At 31.0% G+C, this 21,548-nt stretch overlaps 1 protein-coding gene across 2 annotated transcripts; it reads left to right on the top strand.

The window, feature by feature from the left end:
- The first annotated feature begins 755 nt into the window (after positions 1-755).
- On the top strand, positions 756-19,951 carry LOC124368954 (transmembrane protein 165-like). 2 transcript variants are annotated; one of them, XM_046826522.1, is made up of 6 exons: positions 756-883; positions 8,807-8,993; positions 9,855-10,153; positions 12,014-12,127; positions 17,540-17,645; positions 19,347-19,951. In XM_046826522.1, exons 1-6 carry the CDS (start codon positions 800-802, stop codon positions 19,406-19,408), a joined length of 852 nt encoding a protein of 283 aa, XP_046682478.1. In that variant the 5' UTR covers positions 756-799; the 3' UTR covers positions 19,409-19,951. The 2 variants fall into 2 exon arrangements, with proteins under 2 accessions (XP_046682478.1, XP_046682479.1); XM_046826523.1 differs by lacking the exon at positions 756-883 and adding an exon at positions 4,549-4,673.
- The last annotated feature ends 1,597 nt before the right edge of the window (positions 19,952-21,548 follow it).

The following is a 21,548-nucleotide window of genomic DNA, read 5'->3' as shown; positions in this document are numbered from 1 at the left end:
GGCAATTCAAAATCGATCTCATGCTCATTAGGTCTAATCAGAAGGATAGGTGCGGCATAATAGTTGGACAAAAATGAAAATTTAAGACACACTACAGTATCTAATTTTGACCATAGATTATTACTTTGATACTAATGCCCCAACCAGCACTGAGTTACACTATGTTTAACATTGGTAAAATCATGAAATTGATTCATTTCCCAATTACACCAATATCATATTTCAGGTCTCATTAGAACACAAACTGAGTTTCATCTGGTTCATGTTCCTTGGTAATTTTAAAATGATTTACCTTATTGTGTCTCATAAGGTGGTTTTTGACAAATAGTTTATTGCTGGTAGAGATATTAGCAAATAAATTATTACTATTGTCATTTATCACTTATGTGATTATAAGTTTTGCAATAAATGAAATTAAATGTACAGATTTTTAATTGGAATAATTCTAATTAATTTTGGTATCTGAAGGGCAGTAAATTATTCTTTTTACCCTGTTGTTACTGTTGCTAAATTTCTTATGCAATCGTTATTATTACATCTTTTGTAATCTGTTAAAGATTAAAAGTTACTTGAGTTCAACCACTAAGTACATTCCCAAACCGTGCAAAATTTTATCCATATTAATAATTAGTGATATGGTGAAATCAATTTAACAAATTTAATTAAATCCCATGGAAGAACATGTGTAGTAAATTACTTCCTAAGTGTTATTATCTGCCAATAAGATAGATAAGTTAGAGGTATATAACGTATTGTAAACATTGGCAAATCCTTTCTGAAGCGACAGACTTCAACAGCAATGACTGCTTACATCTGCTCGCTCTCTTACGGGCCGTGGTGTCAAGAGAGTCTGCAGCTGATCCCTCAGAATGTCACTTCCCAGGTAAGATATTATTATTTCATTATTTAAAAATTAAAAGGAATCAAATTAAATAAATCTTATTCGATCATGAGTATCGGATTTGGTAAATCCAGATACCACATACATAACTATTGAAAACACCATACAGTACTGAGTTTATTTTATGTATATAAAGTCGTATCAGAGTTTCATAAAATGTGATACAGGAGCTTTATTCACTGGAATTGCTTGGCATAGATATATAGATATTGGTTATGTAGAAAGATTCAAACTAAATTGGTTTCATCATATTAAGAACCTGTGCTGAAGGACTTGCAGGGTTGGTTATATGATTTAAAAATTTAGATACATTGCTACTGTAGAATACTGAAGAACAGCATACTTTGCTTTGTCATATCTACAGTTATTTACCACTAGAGAAGAAATACATGTACATAATACAAGAAATTAGTGTAAGCTCAGTATTCCTCAGCATAGGTTAGATGAAATTGTAATTTTAGTTCTGAGGCTTATGTGCCTGCTGGTGTAACTAACATTTAAGTTTATGGGTGCATACTGTGTCAAAACATTACTTACAGTTACACAATATAATTCTTAACAAAACTCGGCCTCTGTATGGAAAGCCATCTTCAGCCAAGAGACATTAAACTAAAACTTATGTTTAAATTGTTAGCCACTGACAAAGAAGTAGCTGACAAGGTCAGTATTAATGCCAATTAAGTTTTTACAATGTTTTGGGTATGTGCATGTGGCTGCAAAATTATTTTTGTAAACATTGCCCAGAAATTGCTGCATGAAGTTTACAATGATCCAGAATTTCTTAAATAGGCCATAAAGAAACATGGTTGTATGAATATGATGCCAAAAAAAGGCAGAATCATCTCAACGAAAGCTGCCTGAAGAGCCAAGAACAAACAAATTGAATAAAATGTAAAGACTCTTCAGTAGCTCAAAGACTCAGTCTTTGATTTCAGTAGCTTAGATACATCATGAATGGATATGGTTGTATGGTCAATAAGGAATACTTCTTTTAAGGAAGTTATACATCTTTTCATGAAGCAATCCAATGAAAGCAAAGAGAACTGTGGCAAAAAGCGAAAATTATATCACAATAGCATTTCCACGCATACCCCACTGCTTTTGAATAATTTTTGGCAACCAAAAATACTTAATATTCTTTAAGAAAATCTATAGTTTCTGTTATCTTTTTAAGATCCCTACACAGCTATGGATAAAATAACTTAATGAAAGATAAAACTTAGTATCCTTTAACACAATTTCTGAGGTATGATGTATACTTGCCTTAACGCCAGTATCATGTTGCTTTGTTTTCAAGCTACTGTGCAGCCCAATATAATTTTGTCTAACCTGGTTAAATCGTTTTTATATATGGAAAAACTTAAGAAGATTTGATTGTATAGGTTGCTCTAAATCATTTGTCCTTACTGATTTTCTTACCCCATTCAAACATATATATTTTTCAATTTTTTTTAAAGTTTTGAACATTTTTTAATTTTTGATTTTACCAACCAAACTTGTTCTTTTGTAGCACTTGTAACTTAAATGTGCAATGTGTTTAATATGGCTACTCTTATTATATGTTCATGCTGACCGGGGTTCAATGGACAGTTTACTGAGCCTTCCAATACTCACCAGATAAATTATCGTTGTTTTAATAAGAAATTAAGACTTAAGTAGTACATAGGACCTGGACAGGGAGTTGTCCTATTTCTCTTTATACTAATGAACACAACTAAGGTTCTTCTCCATTACTTTAGAATACACCCTAAAAGTCACAACTAGATGAGTAAACTTTACTTTCCCCTGTTTATAGCAGTGTAGGGAAAACTTGTGCTTGACTTGACCTGAAGTCACCGTATTCAGCCTCTATATCTCATAGCCTCATGCTGGTATATCTATTATTTACATATGTGACAGCTGGTTTTAGTGTGTCAAATTAAAACAAATATGATGTGTGGCAACTTAATGTACAATTAATTAATGCTCTTCAACGAGGTAAAGATTGGTATTCAGCCAACGACCTTATTATAAATTAAAATAAGACTCAAAACATAATTTTTAAATGCAACAATAATTTATATTTAGACGATAACTACATTAAACCTGTTAAGCTCTAGGGGATTGTACTTGACAGTAAACTTAGCTGGAGGCCACATGTGGAAGGTGTCTGTAAAAAACTTTCTAGAGTAATCTTTCTCCTATGTAAACTTAAGTACTATGTTAATTTTAAAGTATTGTTAATTATCTACTTTGGACTGTTCCATATACACCTTTGTTATGGTACCTGTCTATGGGGCAACTCTAGTGCCTCCAAAAAAGTTTTTGTGTGGCAAAAAAAGGCAATCAGGTTAATGGCAGATCTTTCTAATCAAGAGTTCACCAGGCAGTTTTTTTGTTATTTTAAAATAATGACTCTTGCTTGTATTTACATATATCATAATTTAATGTGTGCTAGAGAAAATATCAACACCTTTATCTCTCATGAATTAGTACATGATTACAATACTAGGTTTCGATATAATCTTGTAGCTCCTCAAGTAAGACTAACTCGGATCTATAATACATAGTTACAATTCCCAACAAACTAGATTATTCAACAAACTACCATTAGCTATAAGAGAACTACCAATTAATAAGTTTTAACTAAGGATTTCAACTTGGCTTAAGACAAAAACTTTTTACTCTGTTGACGAGTACATGAAGTGCAACATGTTTGATCTATTACAAAACACATCTGATTAATGTAACTAAATTAGGCGTACAGATTACTTTTATGTCAAATGATTTTCATGATGAAGACTATTGTAACTGAGAATGTTATTTAATGGCCAATAAAGATCTTGAATCTTGATCTGCAAAGATTTATTAGATATTTTTAACCCATTTCAATTAACAAAACTTGTCTAAGTGACAATCAGTTTCTTTCTTACGATAAGTTCTTTTATCGATTTCCGAAAAGAGGTAATTTGATTTTAAACAGTGCAAATGAGCCTTGAGCTCTCATTCTACGATTTAAATAAACTGTTTTTAGTTGGTGTGTCTTTTGTACTCGACAGCATCAATTTCATTGTATGAATTTTATATTATCATCTAATACTTTATTAGACTTTCCAAACATCAATAAATCATAACATTTTAGGTTTTTTTTTATTTGTATACACAATTTTTAAAATGTATGTGTCATAATTGCTAAAAATATTTGTAAACTAGTTACCTAAATATTATAAATTTAATCCTTTTTCTGTTTAATATTGATTTTTCAAACATTGAAACGACATACATAAGTTATTTGATGTGTTGTGACCGAAAAATTACAGATTATATAGTGCAATCATTTGTTCACATCACAACCCAATAAGTGAAAATAAATAATGTTTTCCTCACCCTCTCAGGGCACCCAAAGCCCCCTCAAACCAACACATTAAGTGTCTAAATTCCAATAACTGAGTGGGATTACTCCTTTTTATGATTTTCTAGATTTCCCGCTGGCACAATAATAATATTTTAAGATGTAAAAGTATTAAGATAGTTTTATAAAAATCTTAAATGTTAAATACAAAATTTCCTTAATGTGTGTACTTGTATGGTATTGTTCAAGTGAGTGGTATAATGCAGCAGTCAAGTGGACTTTACTCACTGAAAATAATAAATACCCTGCTACAGAACATCTGATAAGCTGTAGTGGAAGTTTTGACTTGTCCAAGTTTGTCAAAGTTGGTTAGTTGTGTGAAGGTAGACAGAGGGTTTAGCCATGTTGTTAAAGCTCATTGACCACAATGATACATATATGGTAAGAATTGCTTGAAATTACAAATTGCTTGATATAACTAATGTCAATTGCATTACGATCATGATTAATTACTTAACAGTTACATAAAGTCTATTGAGTTGATTACATAACATTCTCTAAAATGAGTGAATAAAATTTGTGCCTTTAACCTCCCAATAAGTATTAATAACCATAAAATTTTAATCATTTGACAGTTTCACCAATTTGAAATTTAAGTTCCAAAATAAAATGTTGTGTACCCGATTTACAAAGTAGTTTAGAAATAAAATAATTATAATGATTAAATAAATTTACTGCAAAAATAAAAGGAACAATAATTGTGTTAGTTGAGTATAGGGAGGAGGAGCGGTAAATCCCTACCACAAGTTGACTTTTTTCAAATTTATATAATATCATATTTTATGACTATAAACACGTGTCAAGAATTATGATATTTGTTCACTTGTCAAAGTGGGGTATTGTGAGAATACATTGAATTGTGGTTATCACTCAAATGCTGCATAGAGTTTTACATAATGTTAAAAAATATGTACCGTATTTGAAATATGAGGATTATCTGTTTATTTTTCTATCAAGCAATGATTGAGATCAATTCTAAGGGTTATTTTGGATACTTAATTTTTTTATGAGATCTATTAGTCAAGTCCCATCAGAGATTGGCAGGATATATGTGTAATATATAATACATAAGAACAATCTTTTGAGATCTTGAACATTCAAAATGTTTTACTGGAGGACCTCTGGAATCCCTTTCTTCTGGGGTATATTACATACCTCTCGGAGGTTATGTTTCACCACCTCTAGTTCTAGAAATCAATGACTGTATATGAGCATTATATAAAATAATAAAGTTGTTAACAATATTTTAAGAGAATATATTTTTTAGCATAATTATTAATTTTATAGAGCACAAGTTTTGGAACTGTACACAGTTGCAGTTGTGATAATTTTTTACAGTATATAACTCACTTGGATTTAAAGGCTCTAAAGCTAATTACCAAACTTAAACTCTTATATTGGTAAAAATTGTTATCTTATCTGTTATACTACTGACAAGTACAAGAAATGTTCGAACAAAATTGCATTTGAAATGCTTATTATGAAAATGCAAGATATGCATATCTTTTGCACCTTTTACAAATCAAAATAGTTTTAACAACAATATAAATACAAATAGAGGGACACTAGTATGGTAATAAACAATTGAATGATAGGAAAAATGAAATTAAAAATATAACTTTTATTGAATTTCACGAAAAAGTTGTATTTCAACTGTACATGTGGATCATGTAAACAAGAATAGTCTTGTATTCATAAAAAATTCGAAAATTACAATCTAAGAGTTTATGGAAGGAATTCACTCTTAATAACAGGATGTTATCGCTCAAGGGGTTAATGAGTTTATAGTTATTTGAGTAAACAATTTTCAATCACGCAGGTTATTAAAAAGAAAACCTTTGAAACAAGTGAAAGCAAATGGTATTGGTACATATCCAAGAAGGGTCGGTTCAAGTTTGTGATGTTTTATGTCCATTACAATCATGGGCAGTTACAGGGGAGGTGCTATGGGGCCATAACCCCCTCTGTGATTTTGAAAAACAACGTTTATATGAGAAAAAACAATTACTCTTATATTGTAACCATAACAAATAAAATAAACCTAAATTATGAACTAAACTTTGAGAAATAAATTTCTTTCCAAGGGTCTTATTTTTTGTTGTATCAAAATACAAAATTACCAATTATAGTAAAGATAATGGCAAATCAAAGCTCTGGCACCACCCTTCAAAAATCAGGACTGGATCTGCCCTTGATTGCAATATATAGAAGACTAGATTTTGAATAAGTACATAAATATTTGTTAATTTAAAGGTGGGTTACTTGATTATGCACGAACATGAGTTAGAGGTTTGAACACTTAACTCAAGTGATTTCAAGTGAAATTTCTATTCACAGCAGGCTAGCTCATTCTCATAGACAAACTGGAATCCTCAATACTAAAATGGCATTGCTGTGGGTATAAATAAACAAATACATAAACTAGGGAGACTGTGGTTACGTAAAGACAAATATTTTTAAAGGAACCACAACAATTTTTGTTACAAAAACTATATGTAACTATTTTATTTTGATTTACATTGCAGTTTTTTTTTCTGAAAATATAAATGAGTTTGCTACAGAATTCATAATTTTGATCAAGTGTTTAAAATTGAAAGAAATATATTTTATTTTCTATTAAGAGAGTCTACACTGGGGTGAAATTTGTAGTCAAGCCTACTGATATTCTCTGGAAACTTTTGATAAAACTTAAGTCAAACAGTGCAGTTTTACTGCTGAACATAAAGGGAATTTTTTATACAATGCTCAAATTTAGTTTTGAAATTTCAGACCTAAGCATTGGGACACAAACATATCAGAAGCTCTAATCAAAGCCTGCCTCAGAAGGGCGCTGGGACAGACATGAATTTGAGACTCACTCTTACACATAGGGGTATTCTAATAAGTGTTTAATTTTTTATAGCTTGTATTGAACACATGAAAATAAAATAGTAAAGCTGGATTTATCATTTCAGATTTTATTTCCATGATAACTAGTGAAAAATTCTTTCTAGATTAATGAGAACTTGTGGAAACAGGAAGGTACAAAGCAGATGAGGGTGCTAAATAGATTTTCTAATATAGTTTTAAGCAGAAGGAATTGTGTGATAATTGCAGCACTAAAGGCCATAGAGACCTGCCAAAATTAATAAATCAAAATAGACCAAATTTTGTCACTGTAGGCCAACATTTTTAAACATTTAGTAATACTAGTATCAAGTAATTCTTTAATTTAATTCAGTAAATATCCTAATTTTAATTTGTCATTTACGTTATAGTCACTAAATATATTGTTATTTTTAAATGTAAAAATATTTAATTTTGTTTTGATGCTAAAACTGACCTACAAGTTTATTGATTCTAAAAATACCTAAAGTATTGAAATGAGCAACTAGTAGCTCGAAGACAGTTTCAATTATGTAAGTAAATTTCCAGGAAATATTCACAAAAATATATACAGTTTAGAGATATACTTCAGTTTTGGTAACAAAAATTTCCACTTTGTTTTAATGAATTGAAATGAAAAACTAATAATCATATTTAAAAACTAAATGCGTTGTTCAGTTTACAGTATCCATAATAGACCACCAAGAGATAGCCATGGTGTCCTGCATGTGAAATGATACTGCACGTGCTGGCACCACACCCAGCTTGCGTCAAGATCTGTCATCATTCATTCAAAATCATAGCCCATAATTGCTAGCATTTATTTGTTATATAAGTTAAACTTATTTGGTTTTAAAAAGTTCTCTATTCCAAAAGGTTTATTTTGTTTAAAATAAGATAATTGATTTTCTGTGACAAATTTCTTAAAATGAATGGGAAAAGTATATCTATATAGTTACTACATTTTAAATATAATCTTCACATTTTTACATGCTTTGTGAAAAATTTCCTAAAAAACTTTAGTTACAAATTTGAAACCGTCTTTGAGCTAGCTATGTAAAAGTGACCATCAAGTTATCTTAAGTTTCAGTAAAGGTTGAATGTCATGAGGACACAATATTGAGATTTTGACAAAAAAATCTATTAATTGACTGTATACTATTAAGCACATTTGATATGTAGATCTTTGGGCATGAATCTTTGGATATTCAAATCTTTACTGCTTTAAATTACAGTTTGTGGTGTAGTAGTGTTCTATAGTATTTTTGGAAACATGCTATTTATTTCTTCATTCTTTAAATTTAATAACCATAATCTTGCCCTGTGTAGAGTTTTTGGACTTTTAGGGATCGTTTAATTTAATCTGGTGAAGTGTGGGTGTAATAATACCAGTGTTCTGTACACACTTCCTCAGATAGAGTATAAAATATTTGTTTGGATCAGGCTTTTAGCAAATAAGACCTATAATGCTGTACATGTTCCCAAAGTATGGAAATGACGAACATTAAAACCTTAATTTTTGTATAGCATGATGAACCAGAGTTTAGTAATACATGGTAGTAACAGATATCTACAAGTAGTTATTTCATTAGCAATGCTTGAAACCCAATAACTTTGTAATATGCTTGATCAACCCTTATCTCTCTCAGGATGTGGACATGTTGGACCATCCAATGGATTTCCACGCAGGTGTGGCTGCCTCAGTATTTGTTACCCTTATGTCGGAGCTTGGGGACAAGTCCTTCTTTATGTCAGCCATCCTGGCAATGCACCACTCCCGCACACTTACATTTATCGGCTCAATGCTCGGTCAGATCATCATGACAGGGGTCGCAGGTAATTAAAATACTTTACATTGCATCAGATATGAGATGTTGTACAGGTTTTAAATTGTAATAATAATAATTTACTTCTGTTGAGCTGCCATTTCCAAAAAACTGTATGACTCCTGCAATATGTTTTTGTTATAAAAATAGACAATAAATGCATTTTTAAATGAAGGAAAATTATTTCTGGATTGGTGGTTATTGTAGTTGTTATTTATTTTCTTAAAAATGTAAGAGTACTTAAGAGATAGCTGTACTGAGATGACCTTGAGTCTTACTCCATAAGAACAATTTAAACACTTTTACACATTATTTTTATTCATAGAACTCGGAGTGTCTCATTTTAAGATATAATTAATATGGACCCAAACCCGTTTAAGTTTTTTTTGGATAATTTTATTTGTTGTTAATAAAAAATGTGAAACATTTTGTAGTCCATAGTTTAAATTTAAAAAAGTTACACTTAACAAGAAAAACATCTTTAAAATAACATATCTTCCATAGTTCTAGCATAAAAATAAGGACATAAAAGTGTTTTAAGATTAACATTGTTCTTAGAGAGTAAAACTCAAGATCATTGCAGTACAGCTGGCTCTTGATCATACAATTTACGTCTCTCTGGAAAGACTCTAAATTCTCAGGAGTTGTTCATCATATGAACTAATAATTAATTTCTCTCTTTCCTCTCCAGACGATTACTATTTTAGATAGATTCCAAATGACTATAATCATGTGATGTATACAAATGAATAAGTATATATTTAACTATTAATTTGATTGAGATTAATGTTATACAGATGGAGTCATATTTGTACCTAAAATTTCTTGGTAATATATGATATCTGAATAATTGTCACAACTTTCTTTGCAGTTGGCCTAGGAGCAATAGCCAGTCTTATTCCGGACATTTATACTAAATGGGCTTCATGTATATGTATGACTTTCTTTGGCATAAAAATGCTTAAAGATGGTTTTGGTATGCCAATTGAAGATGAACATTGCTGTCAGAAAGGGGAATACCAGATTTTAGATGAAAAGATTAACAAACAATATGAACATAGCCAAAGAAAAGGAAATGAACAAGACTCTTTAGACGGGACTCTGCAGTCTGCTGAAATCAGTACAACTGGAATTGGAAAAAATGAAAGAAGCAAACCAAGCAGCAAAGAGGTGAGTTTAAAACAGATATCTCTATATTTTTATCTGTCATAATTTATGTTAATGTACTTATGTGCAAATTAAGTTTGTGTAGTTACTTATGTGGAGGATTACCACTCTAATATTTGTAGGTGTTAGAACAAGCGAAGTTAAATTATGTTTTACAATTACTGTTCATAGGTTAAACAGCTCACATGGGCATAGATTTAGTTAAACACATTCAATGCAGTTGAGTACCATTATAAAATATTTATTGGTTAATTGGCTGAGCTTTAACGAAGGTTATCACTCGAGAGACTCGAGAAATTTATTTTTTGTCTGTCTATCTGTCTGCATGATATCTTGAAAAAAATCACCTATAGACTTGAAATTGTGCATGAAGCTTAATTTCTATATAAGCGACACTGAGTTCGATTATGGTGCATATCACTCAATAGGATTTGGCAAAATAAATGTAAGCAAATATTTTTACATTGGTCTTACAGGTAACCATGATGGCAATGAAAAAATTGGAGAATGAATTAATTTGTAAGCAACTGATTGCGATCTCATGGGATTTGAACATGTAACAGTTTTATTCATAGAATAAAACGAACAAATAATAGAGGGAAAGTCAATGTTTAAAGTCGGCGCACTCTTGCGTTGTGGTATCCTCCCTAGCTTACCGGAACTTATATTATTTGAACAATGCTATGAAACCTAACTTAATGACCAAAAATATGAATGTATCGTGTGGCATGATATCCTAAGAAAAATTTCATCCCTAGACTATAAATTGTAGATAGAACTTCCTTTTGACATTGACAAGAATGTGTTGTATGTTGGTGCATGTCCAACTATGGAATGTAGCAGAACTTAATTTTTGTGTCAATTTCTTTTCTGTATGGTTGTATGTATGATTATTAGTCCGCAGAGCATTTTTAGAGTAAAATGAAATATAGATGATTTGAAATGTTGCATGCCACTTCAGCGAAGCCTGTTGCGCGACTTGCGGTGTGGCGTATTTCTACCTTGTTGTAACATATACATTACAAATATGATATTGTAGAATATAATTGCAGAATATAAAAAAAATGTTGTTAGTCAATGAAAAAATGGACACCTATTTTTGGTAAACAAAACATCAGTTTACACTTACCCACCACATAAAATACATTGCAATAAGCCCAATCAATAACATTGTTTTGCATTTATTCTTTCTATTCTAATTTATATAATGATACAACCGCGCTAATGCATTATGTATCTGCTTCTTAATGTTATAGAAGATGTCTTTACTGTTTTCTTTTTTCGTTTAAAAAGTTTTTTGGTACCATTTTGGCTCAGTTTCTTCATTTGCAAGTTCTCGTCCAACTTTCTTTTACTATCTAACTTTCAATATATATCATCTAAATACTCAAACATCAGTCTTTCCGCACAATTTTATTAATATTTTAGTACCATGATGTTATGTTTTTCATTGTCTTCAACATTCTCCCAACTATTCAAAAATCATTTATACTACTCACTAACTTGAAGATGTGATATACAGTTGTTGCAAAATTCTTCCTTCAACAGTTTGAAACATTCAGTTGGAGGTTTTTATAACTTTTCAAGGAATTTGGAATTAATGCGATGCTTTCATTTTAAGCTAGCCATTATTTTGACTTTTCCAGACAATGATATCCTGGTCAAGTAGGTATTACAAAAAGAAATAAATAAAAAAGGTAGAGAGTCATGGCTAAATGCTTTCTATTTAGGAAGGATAAAAAATAATTCACATTTAATTCTACCCCTCTCCTGCCGGATAGTCCTTATTGCTATGTAATTTGTGAACAATGTGTCACAGCAATGCTTATTTAAACAATTATTAAAAATATAATACATTTTTAGGGCTCAAGGCGTAGTTCAGTGGAAGATGTGTTAGTGCAAGCTTTCGCCATTTCATTCTTTGGAGAATGGGGTGATCGGTCCCAGATAGCAACCATTCTGCTTGCCAGTAACGAGGTAGGTTATAGATTACAAATCGTACAATTTTGTTTGATGAGTGTTTATTTACTATCCAAATGAAATTTCAATGTATAGTGAACATTGAAGTTTCTACTGCAGGCATTACTAAAATATTGTGGATCTTCATAATAATCCACGATAATATATAATCTATAATAAATGATCAAAAAAATGTGGAACTTTATGATAATCAATTAAATGTAAAATTGTAATTTCCAGATCAGTTGATAAGTTTGTAACTCTTCTTTCAGAGAATTGGAACCATTTTTATGAGATTTGTAAAATAGTTTCAGCTCATAAAGCATCTGTAAAGTTTTAAAATATTTGTTTTTAATGAATTTTGACAAGTACATTTCCAAGAAAAAATGTAATGTAGACCTATTTTAAAATTTCATTATAAGCACTGTTTTACCAGTAAAACTTTGAAAAAGGAATGGTGTGATTGTGATTTAACTAACATGAAGAATAAATTAGCGTTGTACTTATATATATATCTAATTTGAATTTTGCATTTTATATTGAAGTGTATATATACTTTGACACTTAGACAGACCAATATGTTTAGTTACTTGCTGGAGAAAGTATCTCTGGTTGATAACCTGATAACCACCCCTTTTACAACAACCAAGACGCCTCACCCAAAAACTTGTGTCATTAGAGGTCCTGAAAAAGTTGTTTGATGGATTGAAAGTATGCTAAGATATAGAAGGTTGCAAGAACCTCTGTGGGAGGTAGTCAGACAAGTTTAGGCTCAGATGTGATATCCAAAGAGAGGCGTTCTGTCACCAAATCTGTGGAACCTATTTGTTGATGATCTCCTTGTGGTTCTGAATGAGCACAGACTGTACACTGTGGGGTATGCTAAAAGTTTTTTGTTAGACACAAATAAAAGGCAACATGCCTTGCTCTGATATCAGAATCAGAATCAGAATCAGAATCAGAATTTTTATTGCCGTTACAAATGTGGTATGCATGGCATCGTCATCTCATACAAAACAAATTGTATTATAAAGGTAAAATATTCATAACTAGACTATGTTAGCTTCAATATGATCTATAACTTCATCTAAACTGTATGCTGCTAGATTTACTAAGATATTTTTTAAGCATTTCTTAAACCTAATAAAATCTAGACATTTAATATGATTTGGTAACATGTTATAAATTTTAATACCTATCTCTACAAAACTATTTTTGGTACACTGGTAGGTACAGTAGTTTACTCTAAGATTAGAACAATTTCTAGTAAAGTAATTATGTATAGAGCTATTTACTGTTATTGTCTGCAAGTTATTTTTAACATACAGTAATACATCCAGAACAAATATAGAAGGCACAGTCAACACCTCTAATTGTCTAAACAAAGGTTTGCAATGGGTTCTATTGTTTACATTACACATTATCCTAATAGCTCTCTTCTGCAATATCAAAAGTCTTTTGGTGTTAGGATCATTGCCCCATACAATAACTCCATAGGACAAATGACTCTGGATGTGTGCATAGTATACTGCAGTTAATGTTTCAATATTTACAATTAATCTCAATCTTAACAACATAAAAATGCCTTTTGCTAATTTTTTACATAAAACTTCTATATGTCTGTTCCATTTCAGATTCTCTTGGAGGTGAACACCTAGAAACTTTACATTATCATGGTTAGGTTTATGTTGCAAACTAAAATTAATCTCCTGAGTTTTCTCATGGTTTACACAGAGGACGTTCGCCGCACACCAATCATTCACAATTGAGTTAGCGACTAATAGAGAATCATTTACTACATTAAGATTTTTACCATTCAGTAAGATTGCTAGGTCGTCTGCAAACATGTATGATCTTGTCACATTGTTATTTATGGAGGCTGGCAGGTCATTTACATAAATTATAAAATAATACAGGTCCCAAAATGGATCCTTGTGGAACCCCTGCTGTAACTGCATTGTATTGAGAAGAGCTTCCATTAAAAGCAACCATTTGATATCTCTCTTTGAGATATGATTTAAAAAATTGTAAAGACAGATCATCAAAACCATAATACTTAAGTTTATCTAACAAAATTTCATGATTTACCGTGTCGAAGGCTTTAGACATGTCGAAGAACTTGCCTATGACCACTTTTTTATCATCTACACCATAAATACAGTTCTTCATAAATTTTACAATAGCATTTAGTGTTCCTCCTGATAAGGAGTGCATAATAGATAGTGGAACAATGTTGCATCACAGAGGTGTTATCACTTAATCTTCTGTTATAGTACTGTTTGTAAAATGTGACACTTGAGAGAGCACCAACCCTTTTTGGTGGAGAGGTTTTGATGGCTTGAGGAATAAACTACTAGATGACAAGCTTACTTGGAACACTATTAGCCTTTTTCAAACCTATTTGGTAATGATTAAACATACCATAGGGTGCTCTTGGAAATGGTGTCCTGGTTTTATATTGGAGATTTTGAACTAAACAATGATGTATTGTTCAGTATGATGATCTAAGGTTCAATGAAACTTTGTTGTGAAGAACTTACCTCGGATACAGCAGAGGAAATATAACAGGGGCCATGCAGGGAACTTTGACTGGAGCTTTGAAAGAGGTGGTAGTCCTCCCTCTTTTGATATTTGTATCAAGGGTGAGGCTGGGGTTTCTTCTTAGATACATTAACATTCTTACCTATTTTATTGATATGTTTTCTATATAAATATATCAAATTATGTTTTGGTAATCTTGAAATACTTTGTTTGAAGTTTGTTTTTGACGATAGAAGGATTGTGAAGGAAACAGGATTTTTCTGGACTTCCGGATATTTGTAAGGATAAAAGAACACAAAGAAAACACAAGAAAGGGTCTAACGGAAAAGTAAAAAATTGCACACCATTGTTGGTCTGGAGACCATTATATGAATTGGGTTGAAGCCAACATAATACATCGGGAACCTCATTTCTTTAAAAGTAAATTAATAGAGGTAGCATACATTAAATTGGCAGACCAACCAAATCAGTCAAAAATCAATCGAGATTAGGCCGCTTTGGTTGCCAATTCTGAAAAATGAACTAAAAAGAAAACCATAAGTATCAAACAGATTAGATATTTGTAATAAACCAATGCGGAGTGACAGTATGGTTTTAAGAAGTTCATCTAGCATGAACCAATAATAAAAAAAAGCCCACTCCTGTTCCCTTCCTTTTTCTGCCGCCATCTTGTTTCTGCCGTGACAATCGCCATTTGCTATTGGCCTCTGGTGCAATGAATGCAGATCTATTGTGAACTGTATTCTGTAGTTTAGTTTTAATAATTAGTGTTGTGTTTAGTTTATATTAAGTGCATGTTTTAGAGTTAGTGAAGTTGACACACAGCATGGTGGTTGTGCTTCCTGACTTACGCGTGTCACAACGCTCTGGTATGATTTGTTTATTTTAACCTAGTTTGTAATTATGTGTTAGGTTAGTTATTTACCTGAAGAAGAGATTAGATTGCAGATTTCGAAACGTAGTGTTACTGATTTTTTTATCACTGAACAATGGCAAATGTCCTGGAAAAATGGAAAAATCCTGTTTCCTTCTTGAAATACATTTTAGGTATATCTGTTGTAACAAATACTTTGTATTATGTGGATTACAAGCCACAAGTATAATAGTTTATGTGTCCTAAATATATTTCTTAACTTTTAAAACAAAAGAAATTTATAAAATATTTTTCTGAAATGCAGTGCTGACAAGATAAACTCTCTCTGTGATGTGTCTGTAAAAACTTTTTGAAAGTGTTGTAAATTCTCAGTTGACTGGATATTTGGAACAATATGACTTATTTCATAAAAATCAATTTGGCTTTAGGAGAGGTCATGGCACTGAAGGGGCCCTTGCTCATTTGGTAAATGAGGTTTCTCAAGCCTTGGATGAGTCGCGGGCCACTGCTGGTGTGTTCTGCGATTTATCTAGCGCTTTTGATTGCGTTATACATAACAATCTTATTAAAAAATTGGAATTTTATGGTGTGAGAGAATTAAACTGGTTTAGGTCTTATTTCCAATCTAGGAAACAGAAAACTTTGATTAAAATTGGAAGCATAAAATATGAATCTGAATGGAAGTCTGTAAGTAAGGGGGTGCCTCAGGGATCCATTTTAGGCCCAACATTATTTTTAATTTATATAAATGACCTACAGGAAGTAACAGATGAAGGTTTAATATTGTATGCTGACGATACAACAGCAATAGTAAAAGACCTAAACACTGTAAGTTTGCATTGTAAAATCTCATCACTTATCTTAAAATTAAATAATTGGTTCAATCTAAATGGTTTATTTTTAAACAGCAAAAAATCAGAAATTGTTCATTTTAAAACACACCAAAATAAATCTATTCTTCAGACCGTGAATTTCAATGATGAATCGGTAGGTGTTTCTAATACAGTAAAGTTTTTAGGATTATACATTGACAAAAACATTAATTGGAAACATCATATTGAAAAATTGGAAAATAAGCTGAGCTCTGCGTGTTTTGCCTTAAAAGTTTTACAAAATATTGTGAGTTTTCAAGTGATGATGACAGTGTATTATGGTTATTTTTTTCCTCACATGAAATACGGTATATTGGCATGGGGTTCTTCCCCCAAAGCAATTTCTATTTTTATATTGCAAAAAAGAGCTTTGAGAATCATAACAAAATTAAATTTTAGATCATCTTGTAGGTCTATATTTAAACAGTTAAATTTATTGACCATTCCATCACTTTATATATATGAGGTCTTAATGTATACCCATAAAAACTTACTTAATAATATCACCACAAAAGATCATGATTATAACACAAGACAGAGAGACAGACTTACATACCCAATCCATAGAACTAAATTATTTGAAATGTCCCCTTATTACAAAGGACTAAAATTTTATAATAAAATTCCAATATCTCTATCCTCTTTGCCTCCAGAAAAGTTCTCTGTAAAATTAAAACATATTTTAATAGAGAAAGAATATTATTCAGAAGCTGATTTTCTAAATGATGCAACCTTCATTAATTAAATTACCCCCCAACCGTATCAAAACATTTTGATGTATATATATTAATTCCACTGTATTTATTTTATCACTAATTATTTTTAAATGTGTTTTATGTTTTGTAAATTATTTTATTTTAGTGTAATAATAGCTACATCTATCTTTATTTAATTTTAATATGAATTATAATCTGTACCTGTATCATTAGAGTTTACTGTTTTATATACTGGATCACTGTTTGTGCGATTAATATTGATTATTTATCAATGAATTGTTAATTATGTTTATAACTTTTTTTAAATTAGGTTTAGTATATTTTAAACTATATTGACGAGTCACCTGTTCATTGTAGATTTTATCTACTACATTTATGTAACGTTATGTGACAATAAATTTCTGATTCTGATTCTGATTCTGTACAGAACCCATATGGAGTGGCCGTAGGAAGTATACTCGGCCATATTGTCTGTTGTTTGTTGGCTGTAATCGGTGGACGGATGATAGGCCAGAAATTTCCAGTTAAAACAAGTAAGTCATATCATTGAACTGGATCACAGTTGTATTTAAAGAGTCCTCGTTTGGTATGTTTTATTCACATGTGCTCACTGCTGACATTTTTTATTGTTGAATACATTCTTAAACCTTAGAAAGGAGTACCTGTTTTAAAATATGTGAGGAAATCAGTTTTAATTTGTAAGCATATGTGCTGCTTGTTTACTTATACAAGGGAACCTGGACAATCAAGGTTTTAAATTCTAAACCTTTTCTTCCTGCCCCTTGGTATTTGTATTATGTATGATGAAAAATAGGGTGACTGTAATACTATAGTTTTGTGGTCATATGTATAGCTACACAGGCTGTTGACATATTGACTCTGTAGGGAGTCATATGTTTGTTTACAAGAAAGAACTCCCTCATCCTGCACGACTCACCATGTCTGATCAATTTCCATGAGTTTAACAATGTGACCAATCTGAATACCTCTGTGCCTTGCCTTGCAGCTGTCAAGTCAATGTCCCACCCTTGTCACTCCTTTGCATAACCTATCCTTGCATTAATATTTCCGTTTTTAGCCATCACAGATGCGATGGATATGTGAAAATAATGTAAGCAATATTTTATTGCATATAATTTGATACAGTAATTTATAATGCACTCTAAATATGAATTATAAAACATATTTAAATGTATCTTGAACATGAATGTTTTTGTTATACAATATGTAATGAATTAAAATTATTTTTTTTTATTTTTCAAAAAAATTGTGTAGTTTGAATTTGTGGATAGTTTGAGTTATTTAACTGGTCCCTTGAAGCTTGAAATTATCCATTTATTTTATGAGGAATCTCATAAAAACAATACAAAACAACCCATCAATCAGTAAATCTTTTAAGACAATGCCTGAAAGTTATGTTCAATGAATCAAATAAGGAAAGGACGAAATCAATAGAGGGATTTTCTCTAAGAAAGCATCAATTGTTAGCAGCATTAATTTTGGTGGAGGTCTTAGTAACATACAAAATAAAAGTAAAATGTACTGAAATATATTTCAAAGTTATTTTGTGAATTTCTAAAATGAAAACTCATGTAGTTGTCTGATATGAAGGAACAATTATTTAGAATTCACTGTTGGTAGTTCACATTTTGGTAGTGACCACTATCAATTTGATACCTGAAACGACACAAAGTTACTGTAAGCTAGTGAATTATTTTTAAAAGCGTACACATTTTATCTGCTAGCCTCGCATCTGAGGCTCCACACCGTCTCTAATCCATCAACCTTTTACTTCAGAAACTTAGATTTTAATATCACAAAGCTGACTAAAACTTTGACATAATTTGTAAGAACGTACTAACTCAAAGAATTTGTAAGTAAAGAAGTTTAACTATTGTGTATTGTCTAATAAATTGTTAAAAATATGATTGTCTTTCAATACTATGGTTTATAATTTATACTCCAAATAGAGTTTCTTATTGAAAAATCTATACTGAGTATAAATGATAAACAATTAGTATTAACAAATATTCATATTTTTAACTATTCATTAGCGTTGAGGCACTAAACTCTGAGTTTCTGAAATTAAAGGTTTATGGATTTAAGACTAGTTTCTAGTTATGGTGCAGTTTTAAACTTTATCGCCTGTTAAAAGTGAAGGCTCAAACTTGTGGCCCACAGTTGACTAGCATTCTCTTCTAAGTAATATTTATAAATTTCACCTTTTGTTTCAGTGACCCAAGCTGGTGGTGTTGTGTTCTTATTATGTGCTGCTTCAGCGATTATCTTCGACTGACATAAAACGTTTACTTTTTGTTTTCTATTATTTATTGTGTTGCCGTTACAAAATAGTACATTTAATTCGTTTGTATAGGCTCCTTTTGCCTGTATTTATTATTTTCTCCGCACAATTATGACACGTTCGTACTTTGTGTCTTGTTAGATTTTTACTTTGTTTTTAAAATGTTAATGTTGTTTTAAAACAAATATATTTTATATAGTATGTTTGAGATAAACCATGAATATAAAATTGTACATATGCTAATTTTAATAAAAGTAGTAATATTGTATCGAGATCTAGACATATAGTTTATTGCTATATGTCTAGGATCTATTCATTGACTAACTGATAACCTCATTCTTGGTGAAACTATTTCAGAGTGGTAATTAAATATTGCACAACTAAGCTAGCTACTGATACCTTATTAGTAGTAACTGTAGTTACGCTTCATTTTGTTGAAAACTGCAATGTAATAAGTTATTTTAATACACATATGTTTAAATGTTTTAACATTTCTGTATTGTTTATTATTAATAAAAGAAAAATTTGCCATTTTTATTAATACATTTTATTTTCTCCTTTGTAATACCTACCCAATTTTATAAAAACAAAGTGGATGGAAGCATTAAATTCCTGAGTTATGTATCACACAACAAAGTCAAAGTTAAAAATACGATAAATAATTTTATCTCGATTTACTTATATTTGTTTGAAAGAAGAACAAACACAATTAACAGTGGTACACTGTCACAGTTATTGGTTATTTTGAACTGGTTACATTAATATATCTGTATAGAAAACAACTGAATCATTGACTAAATGTCAAATGGAAGTAGAAATAGTTTTTTTCAATGACTGCCATAGACTGAAAGTGAACCAATGTCTACTAGTCAATATTCTGCCCATTACAATTATCCATCCCTGCTCAAATAAATACTGTGGTCTGAAAAAATACCGGGCATTTAATCTTAAAAATAAAATTTATAGTGTTCTAAAATGTGTTATTAAATAAATGAAGTGGAAACTGTAGTAATCTAAGATTTCAAAAATTTTGTGGTCAGTTATATACTGTTTAAGTATACATTATATGGTTTTTTACGTCAACATACTTAAATAAAATAAATAATTAGTAAAAGCTACAACACATGTTGGCGTCACCATTTAAAAAAGAAACATTGTCCTAGGTGTTATTTACAAGTTAAAGAGCCAATCCAATCCTCTAAGCCAACAAAGAGCTTCGCTATTGGCTGTAAATATTCTATCTCTCCTGAAAACGGTTGATTTGGACAAGAACGCAAAGTTTTTTCCATTGTCTGGAACTCTGTATGACAAACACAGGCCTTGTCTCCACTTAACCTTCCAGAAGTTACATAATCCCTCCTCAGATAGAAAAGGTTCAGCAAAGACTGTATAGACCTTATGGGTATATTGATCTATTCTATCTGATGATAAAGTATGATTAGACACTTAGGTTTTGTTTTGTCCCTTAAACATATCCCACAGAAATTTCCAATAGGCGTCACATAAAAAGTTTTGTGCAGTTCAGACTTGTGCTAATTTGAGAGGTGGTTTGTGAGGCCTGAGTGTACTCTCATCTATTGGGTGGTCTTGCATGATTGGTAAATGTGGTGCAGATATAATTTTCGCATATTATATTGACATCACTTCCTTACGTCTTTTTCAAGACGAGCTGTATTACACAGTACAGGGAGCGGTAGTGGGGTGGGCTTTATATAACTAATTGCTGTCATAACACTATGCAATTGAACATCAATCTCTTTCATATGGACACTATCAAACACACTATCAATTCCAATTCATTGATCGTCAATTTTTAATAGGTCCTTTACTGTTGAAGTTTGTCGTCTTTGGAACGCTCTCCCTGATGATACTAGATATATTGAGGGTCATGCATGATTTGGGTTGGGGGTTAGGGGCCTGCTGCTGGGGGGCCTGTGGGGTTGACGGGGTTTGCTGCTTGTTGCGGTCATGAGGTCAGTCGGTGTGTTAGAGTGATTGAATTTGTCTTCTGTTCTTCATTTGGAATTTTTCTTGTATTTTTTACAATATATATATATATATACATATATATATATATATATACATACATATATATATATATATATATATATATATATATATATATATATATATA

The sequence above is a fragment of the Homalodisca vitripennis genome, chromosome X, assembly GCF_021130785.1.
Source record: "Homalodisca vitripennis isolate AUS2020 chromosome X, UT_GWSS_2.1, whole genome shotgun sequence".
NCBI classification, from domain to species: Eukaryota; Metazoa; Arthropoda; class Insecta; order Hemiptera; family Cicadellidae; genus Homalodisca; species Homalodisca vitripennis.
The sequence above is the reverse complement of the archived record's forward strand: the minus strand, read 5'-3'. Positions and strand labels throughout refer to the sequence as shown.

Coding starts and splice junctions, on each gene's coding strand:
- LOC124368954 (XM_046826522.1), top strand. CDS start 800: ATGACTGCTTACATCTGCTCGCTCTCTTACGGGCCGTGGTGTCAAGAG. Junction 10,154..12,013: donor GCAAACCAAGCAGCAAAGAG/GTGAGTTTAAAA, acceptor ATACATTTTTAG/GGCTCAAGGCGTAGTTCAGT. Junction 12,128..17,539: donor TTCTGCTTGCCAGTAACGAG/GTAGGTTATAGA, acceptor GATTCTGTACAG/AACCCATATGGAGTGGCCGT.